This window comes from Telopea speciosissima, chromosome 10 (assembly GCF_018873765.1).
Source record: "Telopea speciosissima isolate NSW1024214 ecotype Mountain lineage chromosome 10, Tspe_v1, whole genome shotgun sequence".
In the NCBI taxonomy this organism is placed as follows: Eukaryota; Viridiplantae; Streptophyta; class Magnoliopsida; order Proteales; family Proteaceae; genus Telopea; species Telopea speciosissima.
In genome coordinates this window covers 13,383,465-13,393,715 of record NC_057925.1, presented here as the reverse complement: position 1 = coordinate 13,393,715, position 10,251 = coordinate 13,383,465, and the positions used below count along the sequence as shown (strand labels likewise).

The 10,251-nt window shown below is 39.2% G+C and overlaps 1 protein-coding gene across 1 annotated transcript; it reads left to right on the top strand.

The window, feature by feature from the left end:
* Positions 1–260: 260 nt before the first annotated feature.
* LOC122643292 (trans-resveratrol di-O-methyltransferase-like) lies at positions 261–6,721 on the top strand. Its single transcript, XM_043836929.1, has 3 exons — positions 261–806; positions 4,034–4,792; positions 6,416–6,721. Exons 1-3 carry the CDS (start codon positions 261–263, stop codon positions 6,719–6,721), a joined length of 1,611 nt encoding a protein of 536 aa, XP_043692864.1.
* Positions 6,722–10,251: the final 3,530 nt, after the last annotated feature.

Here is a 10,251-nt window from a genome sequence, read left to right as displayed (position 1 = left end):
TATTTAGAAGTCTTGAAATTTTGTATTAATGGATCTAATTGTAGTGGAGAAGGAAGGAATGGAGATGTTCCAAGCTCAAACTCACATATGGAACCGTATATTTAGCTTCATAAGGTCCATGTCCCTTAGATGTGTAGTTCAACTAGGTATAATTGACATTGTTAATAACCATAGCCAACCCATAACACTCTCAGAGTTGGGTCACCAAGCTTGCAATTCCTCATCAGAAAACTGAAAACCATTATCGCCTCATGCGCTTAATGGTGCACTCTGGCTTCTTTGCTCTACGAAAAGTTCATGAAGATGAGCAGGAAGAAGGTTACGTTCTCACACCAAGCTCAAAGTTCCTCTTAAAGGATAATCCCACAAGTGTGTTGCCCTTCCTGTTGGTACAACTAGATCAAGTTCTCATGGAACCATTTAATTTAATGAGTGAGTGGTTCAAAGGGAGCAATGTGACACCGTTTGAAACCACCCACAAGTGTTCTATGTGGAACTACGCTAATGAAAATCCCAACTTCAATGTTGCCTTCAATGAAGCTATGTCTAGTGACTCTATAATGGTGACAAGACTACTTGTCACAGAGTGTAAGGTGGCCTTCCAAGGGTTAGGGTCACTAGTAGACGTGGGGGGTGGCACAGAAACTACAACCAAGGCCATTGCTGAGACATTTCCCGACTTGAAGTGCACAGTTTTTTATCAGCCACATGTAATTGCGGACTTGGAAGGGAATACTAAGAACTTGAACTACATTGGAGGGGACATGTTTGATGGAATTCCTAAAGCACAGGCAATTTTGCTCAAGGTTTGATGCTAGTTCTATTTGTGTCCTTTTTCCCCCCCTCGTTATACTTAACTAGGCATCACTATGCCTAGTGAAGTATAACACTTCACTATTTCACATGGGTTACTTAATGAGATACAATACTCTTCATACATCTCATTGACAAAATTCTAATTCGAAGTAAGCATGGTAATTTTTTCGAATTACCAAAATGCCACCAAATGGGGATGAATATAAAATACAAAAGACATCTTTTGTAATTTTAATTACTTCCCCTACTGATCTTAAACAGAAATTGTACCAATGAGATGCTCGCCTGGTCTTCTATCCTATGATTAACTCATGTACTATCAAGTGGCTAATAGTGAAGCATTGTACTTCACTAGACATAGTGATGAGGGAAGAAAATCCTTTCTTTTTTATTATTTTTTGGATTGGAATGAATCCTTTCTTTCTACCTAGCAAGATTTATGATAACTCTTGACCAACCCTATGAACCCACCAACCTTCATTCGTTATGGCCTTATGGGTACAATCATTCGAACTAGAATATGTGACAATTCTTATGGTTGACTCACTTCATCACCTGATACATAATTAGACTAGGACCTGCCATCCCACAATTTTAATTTCCTCATAATGTGTTCAATAACAAGATAATATATTTAGGGCAGAAATGGAGTAGTAGAAGGGGGATGGAGCCAAGGGAGGGTAGGGGAGAGATGTAGCAATGGGGGTGGTGGAGTGGGAAATCAAGAGGGGGTGTGGATAAGCTGGTAAGGTAGGGAGGATGGGGGAAGAGAATGGGGACGGGCGGTGATGGGGTTCAGAGTCTTAAGGAGCCGTGGAAGGGGTGGGATGGAAAAGGTAGGGGAATTGTATGGGGAGGTGGAGGGGAGATGAAAACGGGGTGGGGGCAAGCAGGCAGGGAGCATGGGGTAAGGGTTGGGGCTGGCGGTAATGAGGGCGGCGTTTTAGGGAAAAGTAGCGATGGGGTTGGGAGTTTCAGGGAGCAGTGGTAGGAAAATGTGCAAGGAGGGGAGTTATAGTGGGGACGATGGATGGGGAGATGAAGGGGGGGGTGCTAAGTTCACAAGGAGCACAAGGTAGGGGATGGGAACAGGCAGTGATGGGGGTGGGCATTTTAGGGAGTAGGGGTGGGGTGGATGATGGTGGGGTAGGGACAAGATGGGCAGGGGAAGGGAGTTGCAGTGGAGGCTGGGCTGGGGTGGCCAAGGCAAGGAATAGGGGCAGGATGGGGGCATGGCAGGGCAGTTTTTTTTTTTTTAAATAAATACACTTAGTGTTGGTTTATTTATGGCGATGATTATATTACTTTTAGTGGCAATAAACATACTGCCCCGGAGAAGAAGAATTGGAAAGAATACATATTCCTTATTTATACGAGAATTTGAGGGATGGAGAGTGCTGTGTGAGAGGTGTGTGGAAGGGAGGCATTGGAGAGGAGGACTCAATTGAAAGTAATTTACTTAAAATAACGGCAAAAAAAAACACCATTTTCGCACCGTCTTTTGGAGTTGAGTTTTAATGATAAAATACACCTAATTGTGATGTTTGGGCCAATTCGAAGTTGTACAAGTAAAATTGTATTATGGAATTTCGGTCGTTTTATGGATAGTTTTTCAAAATTTTATTTGTAGGGTGATTCTAGTTATTAGATTCAAGGTCAAGAGAGACTTCTCCAGCCAAAATTGGACCTCACACCTCATTCCAAAACATTTTTCATCGTCATTCTGTGCACCTTGAAGGTGACAAATGGGGTGTCTACGAACAACAAACACTTGAACATGAGCGTAAGGAACATCAAACGAATAGATGTGCTCCAAGGAGGGAGGCAAAACCATTTGTTTAGAGAAACGAGTGGACGAGCTCCAAAGAGGGAGGATAGGAGGGAGGCAAGAACTATACTTTCAAAGCAACAAGGACAATGGCCAAGGAGTGAAAAAGAGGGAGGCAAGAACCATGATTTCCATCTTATTCCCCTATCTTCTTGTTTCTTTGTATTCGTCTGGGTATGCCTGGACGTTAAACACTTTTATTCTTCTTTTTATTTATTTATTTAATATAATCCTTGCAAACCTTTTAGCAAAAAACAAAAAAACCATATTTTCCAAGAAACGAATGGACAAGCTCCGAAGGAGCAGGAGAGAGGGAGGCAAGAACCATGCTTTCAAAGAAACAAGTGGACAAGCTCTAAGGAGGGAGGAAAGAGGGAGACAAGAATCATGCTTTCAGAGAAACGGCTTTGTGGGGTGGTAGCTGTGGGGAAATAATCGCATCAAACAAATTAAAAAAATTTATATAATTGAGCTAACCAAAAAGCACACGGGGATGATGTAGAAATGTATTTGATTGTATATTTGAAGTGCCACAAACTTGGCCCCACAAATGACACGATATTGTTTGTTTTGGACCAAGGCCCACAGTTTTAAAACGCATCATATCAAATATGGGGGCTACAACATATATCCGCATTCCATGGTACATCCGTGATTCCATGGTTTTACAATATTAGACTATAAAATTTAGGGTAAATCACACATCACCCCTTGGTTTTCAAACGAAACTCAAATCACCCCCAGATTTTTTAAAATACTCAAATCACCCCCTATATTAGACCCCAATATGACAAATTAGTCCCTACCGTTAGTTTTATGCTGTTAGTGATGATATCAGTCAGTTAAATAAATTTAAATCCCTAAACTACCCTTGACATCCAAACATAGATTTTGAAGGGTAGCATTGTAAATTTAATTCTAATGTTTTAGTACAAGGGTAAAATAGTCCTTTCACACCAATAACTAACAGCAGACTAACATCGTTACTATTGAGGGGGATGGTTGAGTTTTTTCAAAAACCAGGGGGTGATTTGAGTTTCGATTGAAAACCAGGGGGTGATGTGTAACTTACCTGAAAATTCAATATGTAAACCAATCCATATCATTTTATAGATGTTCAATGGTCAAGATTATCATAATATTTTTCGATATGACCAAAGTGAAGCATCCATCAAGAAAGGCCACTTGGATGAACTTTCCCCATTTAGGAAATAAAAGCATGACTGGGTGAAGAATGCTTCCACTTATAAAAGAAGAAAATTACATCATAGTGCACTTTTCTCCACTATAAATACCTAAATTTGCAGGAGATTTAACAGAGCCTTTCTATCAATTGGTGTTATTTAGAAGTCTTGAAATTTTGTATTAATGGATCTAATTGCCGTGCAGGAGGAAGGAATGGAGATGTTCCAAGCTCAAGCTCACATATGGAACCATATATTTAGCTTCATAAGGTCCATGTCCCTTAGATGTGTAGTCGAACTAGGTATACCAGAGATTGTTAACAACAACCATAACCAACCCATAACACTCTCAGAGTTGGTCACCAAGCTTGCAATCCCTCACCAGAAAACTGATCACCTTTATCGCCTCATGCGCTTAATGGTGCACTCTGGCTTCTTTGCTCTACAAAAAGTTCATAAAGATGAGCAGGAAGAAGGTTACGTTCTCACACCATGCTCAAAGTTCCTCTTAAAGGATAATCCCAAAAGCATATTGCCCTTCCTGTTGGTAGAACTAGATCAAGTTTTCATGAAACCATTTGATTTAATGAGTGAGTGGTTCAAAGGGAACGATGTGACACCATTTGAAACCACCCACAAGTTTTCTTTGTGGAACTACACTAATGAAAATCCCAACTTCAATGTTGCCTTCAATGAGGCTATGTCTAGTGACTCTCTAATGGTGACAAGACTACTTGTCACAGAGTGTAAGGTGGTCTTCCAAGGGTTAGGGTCACTTGTAGACGTGGGGGGTGGTATAGGAACTACAACCAAGGCCATTGCCGAGACATTTCCAGACTTGAAGTGCACAGTTTTTGACCTGCCACATGTAGTTGCTGACTTGGAAGGGAATACTAAGAACTTGGACTACGTTGGAGGGGACATGTTTGATGGCATTCCTAAAGCACATGCAGTTTTGCTCAAGGTATGGTAGTAGTTCTCTTTGTTTCCTTCCCTTTTTTTCCCCCTGGTTATACTTCACTAGACATCACTATGCCTAGTGAAGTATAACACACTTCACTATCTCACATGGGTTACTTAATATATATGATAGAATACTATTCGTACATCTCATTGATCAAATTTTGATTCAAAGTTTTAGTAGGATTACCAAAATGCCATCAAATGGGGATGGATATAAAATACTAGCTAACATCTTTAATTTTGAAATTTTAACTACTTCCCCTACTGATTTTAAACTGAAATTGTACCCATGAGATGCTCGTTTGGTCTTGTATCCTATGGATTAACTCATGTACCGTCAAGTAGCAAATAGTGAAGCGTTATACTTTACTAGAAATAGTGATGAAGGAAGAAAATGTTTTCTTTTTTATTATTTTTTGGATTGGAATGAATTCTTTCTTTCCACCTAGCAAGATGTATGATAGCTACCTATCCAAAAACAAAAAAAATAGTATGATAAGTTGATAACTCTTGACCAACCCCATGAACCCGCCAACCTTCATTCGTTATGTCCTTATGAGTACAGTCATTTGAATTGGAATAGGTGACACTTCCTATGGTTGACTCACTTCATCACCTGATACATAATTAGACTAGGACCTGCCATCCCCCAATTTTATTTATGGCGCTGATTATATTAGTTTTAGTGGCAATAAACATACTGCCCCTAAGCACTCTAATTATATTGGATTTATAAATGTTTATTACACAAAAAAAAAATTTATTGGGTTTAATAATAAAATAAGAATATAACTACCGCCACTAAATTTACACCTTTTAATTACGGTAAAATTATGATAGCTAAATCTACACACACATAAGGGTGTCAAAATCAAACCGAAACGAACCGAGCTGTTTACACGAAACCGTGAAAATAGTTTATTATATGGTTCGATTTTGGTTTTGAAAATTGGGACCGTTTTTAAACCGTTTAAACCGTTGGTAAACCTTTTAAACCGAAACAAATATTCATAGTATGTAATGGCAATAATTAACCATCAATGCCTTAATATCATAGGTTGAAGTGTATAATAACATGGATTGCTAGAAGTGTATATGTGAAATTTGTAATAAAATAATTGGGTTGAATTCATTCAAATACATTAGTATACTAGTATTCAATGTTTCTATGAATATTTTGGTTTTTTTTTTATAAATTAGAATCATATCCTTTTAAATGTGGCTTGTTGAGTACATCCAACAAATATTAAATTCAATGTAAAATAGGCAAATCGTTTATGAACCAAGTATCTAAAACAGTGAACAAAACCATTTATGACTAGTAAAACCGAAACCATTTAGTAAATGGTTTTGGTTTCAATAGGTGAAACCATTTAATAAACGGTTCGGTTCTGATTTCACCTAAAAATCCTTGTACTGAACCGAACCGTTTAACACCCTTACACACACAATACTACAGTAGCTAATAACTAACTGCAGCACAATTCATGGTGGATATTCGACGTAGAAAAATCGATTGTAAACGATATAGTAATGGTTTTTGGGTCTTTAACGGTGGTAAATACCACATCCAAATTTAATTTTCTTGTAATAATTCAACTAAAATGTGTGTGCTTCACTACAGTGGATCTTGCATGATTGGAACGACGAAGAATGTATACAGATACTGAAAAGATGCAGAGAAGCCATTAGTTCTAGAGATGAGGGAGGTAAAGTGATGATCATAGACATGGTAGTGGATGACAAGCACAAAGGAGAAAACAAAACAATTGAAACACAACTTTTCTTTGACATGGTGATGATGGTTAATGTCGGTGGAAAAGAGAGAATCCAGAAGGAATGGGAAGAACTATTCTTCCGATCTGGTTTTAGCCACTACAAGATAACTCATATTCTTGGTTTGAGATCCCTCATTGAAGTTTATCCTTAATTAGTTGTATGCCATCATTGCAATTGTGTGTGTGTGTGTGTGTGTGTGATGGCATAGTTTTCTCTTTTATTTAGTTAATGTAAGCTATTTTTTAAGGTATGATGAGTGTGAGGTAAGTGAAAGAATCAAAGTATATATGGACTAGGGAAATCAAATTGTTAAAAGGGTTGAACCACTACACATCTGATGTGTTGCAACTCCCCCTTCCCAACCCCAACCCCTCTCATGCCCACCCAAACCCCATGCCCCCACCCTTGTGCTCTTCCCCTCCTCCCAACTCCCACCACTCAACCCCCGAATCCTGCAATCAACGGATCCAGATAGTCTACGGTGCCTTGTCCGTAGCGGCCTGAGCCGCGCACAAATAGGACACAGCGCAACGACCGCTTTACACCCGTTCAAACAAGGCACTCGGACAAGGATAAGGCGGTCATTGCAGGGGGCCTTGTTTGTGCGTTGCTCAGGTCGCTACGGGCAGGGCGCCGTAGACGACCCGAATCCGCAACCAACAACCTTCTTTATTTTCTTATCTATAAAAGTCCTTTCGACCAGCATAACCCCTGTTCAAAGTTCAAACGATTGAAGTCAACTTCAATGAAAAATACTATCAATTTCAATGAGCCAAGGATGGTACTGGTCGAAGACGACCTCTTTGTAGTCTTTGTGAATGCAAAAGGTCAAAATCTTTGAACCTTCCAATTTATAACTTTGCGAGAACCCTCACGAAAGGGGGGAAAACCACGTCTCTGTTTCTATAACTGTGGCAATGTATTCATTTTTTTTTATTAAGATATAAAATGCCAAAGAAAGAAAAGATGGATCTCCCATTCCTATGTAACTTATGGTGACTTGGAGATATCTATATGAGAATGGATCATCTGTACATACCAACAGTTGAACCTCGTACATCTCAGAGTCAATCACATTTTAATTCTATTTTCATAAAAACCCCTCCTCCCCTTGTAAATGACAAAAAAAGGACAGGTGATTGACTCTCACATGTATATTCATCTGTTGGTATGCTCATTTCTTAGTTCAACAGAATGTAGATTAGTAGGATCCCACAACGATCCCATGGACTGCTATTTGACTAACATTCCTACAAGCGATATATATCAAGCTCCAAGCCTTGAACTTGAAGAGGTGTGGAGGCGATAGGGCAAGGGTTGCAAAGAGAGAGAGAGAGAGAGATGTTGGGCGGGTTGGAAGTTGCCACAGTTTGTGGGGGAGAGAGGGGAAAATGCAATTGCGTTGGGTTACAACCCGCCACGGTGGGCAGGGGGAGAGAGGGGGAGATGCAATTGTGTTGGCTTGGTATAGTGGCGGTGGAGGAAGAGAGAGAGGTTGTGGATGGATTGAACGATTGAGATGTTTTTCAACTTATCTAATGTTTAATAAAAACCTAGTGTTTAAAATTCCATTATAAACCTCTAGTGTGTAGATCCCTCTTCCTTTTTGTAGACATGACCAGAGAGGACAATATTCTTTCGAAAGAAGAAAGAAAGCAAAAAAAGACAGGTAAAAAAGTAAAGTGTATTGAACATTCATGTAATGATTTTTTAAAAAAATTTTAAATATAGTTCAATTTGGGGATTAAGTTGGTGTTTGATGGTATTCTTGTAAAGTGTTGGCCTTCCTCTCATCAGATTCTACCCTTTTCAAGGGAGTGGGGGTGGGTACTTTCTCATTTTAGAGGGAAGTCTGTCTGTGATTCTATTAGTAGACTGGCATTTTGTGCTACCATTTATCATATTTGTTGGGAGAGGAATATGAGTAGATGGAAAAATTCATCGCGCACCTATCAGTAAATATGGTCTTCTATCAGCTTTGAGGTTCGTCAGAAGGTTCTCACAATCCTTGTTCCTTGTATGGAGACTAAGAGAAACAATTTGGTTGCTTCCACCCGTAATGTTCCCCTCCAATTTTAGGGGTTGTTAGTAGGTGATCTTTGGGTTGTGGTTTTTAGTTTGTTTGTCTTTTATTTGCTCCTTCAAGGTTTATTTGTATTTTATTTCTTATTTTTGGGCCTTGTATTTTGTTTCATCTTTTTCGATCGTTGCTGATTTTCAACTATGATGTAATTCTTTCTGTCCCTATTGGGTTTAATATTTTTTTCCACTCAAAAACAAATTTTTATTTTTATTTTTTTGATGAAAATCCACCTAAAAACAAAGTTGGTGTTGGTGACTCACCCCTACACAATTGAGCTTAAGGTATAATTTGTTTTTTATGTTTGGGACTCACCCCTACCCAAATGGAGCTTAAAAGCCTTGGTAGTGTAGTTCGTATTTTCCTTTGCTTCTTATACTTTTCTATGCTCTTTATTTATTTTTGCATTAGCGAAATGTTAATGGAATACTATTAGTGATTTGCCATTCTTCAGGGCTCATAACATTTGTATAAACTAGGGGAGGCTAACGGCTTTCGATACCTTACTATTGTTACGAGATTACATGGAGGAGATGCCAGGAACTCAGGATATGCCGTCGGAATTGAGACCGGATCATGTCCTTGTACAAGTACCGTGTAAGGCCGGCCCTTCAGGGCGACTCACATGAAATCCATTGTGGGACCCAGAGGAGGAGTGGAGTGGATTCTTTGTGAGTGGCCCTAGAGAGCCTTGGACGGTTCTTGTACAAGGACATGATCCACGATCATCGAAATTTGCGCTACTCAAGGAAAACTCTCACTTGCTCTCTTCTCATTGCCTTCTAAGAGTTGTAGTTTTGTTATAGAATTGGGGTTGGGGCCTTATTTGTAACTGAGGGGGTCCTTTACCCGTTTTCGTTTTTTGGTTAAGAATCAGTTAAGGTATATATTGAAGATAATAAGATGCAGCACTATAAGTGTTAGAAAAAATCATTGAGTCTCTGCTCCACCTTCGGCATGGCCATCAGCCAAGCTGGGACTCAATCAAAGAAGAATAAAAGTAGACTATGAAAATCTACATCTAGGTCTCATTTGCGAATCCCAACTTATATCATGAAAAGCCAAAAGAAAGAACACTATCTCAAACAGAAGATATTCTTGTAGTTGCCGCATGCTTTGCCAATTTATCTGCTACCACGGTCTCTTCTTGAAAGACATGAGAGATTGTCCAAAGATCTCATCCAAATATGTCTTGTAAAATTTCCATGTTTGTTGAAAGAATCATGGAATGTTGTGCCTTAAGATGCAGTTTACTACAGCTTGTGAGCCAAATTCAATCCATAGCATATCCACTTTCATCAAATATGCTTGATGTAGCCCTATAAAGAAAGTTGCATTTTCTGCCATAAAATTAGTACTCACACCTTTATAGAAGGCAACACATTGTGAAGGATGACCAGCAACATCCCTAAAAATACCACCAGCCCTTGAACAACCTGGATTACCAAGTGAGCATCAATCAATATTCAGCTTCAGCCATCTCGCTTACGGGCAGCATCATGAAACCTCCATATTTCTCCTAGTAGGTGGGTTAGATCTAGTAACTAGAAACTTTTTGGATATTTTCAGATCAGAAACAGCCTTCCCTTTTATGACAGTTA

Bases quoted from the DNA above. Each gene is read 5' to 3' on its own strand.
- LOC122643292 (XM_043836929.1), top strand. From the start codon at position 261: ATGGTGCACTCTGGCTTCTTTGCTCTACGAAAAGTTCATGAAGATGAG. The intron at 807-4,033 runs GTTTGATGCTAG...ATTGCCGTGCAG, and splicing joins CACAGGCAATTTTGCTCAAG to GAGGAAGGAATGGAGATGTT. The intron at 4,793-6,415 runs GTATGGTAGTAG...GCTTCACTACAG, and splicing joins CACATGCAGTTTTGCTCAAG to TGGATCTTGCATGATTGGAA.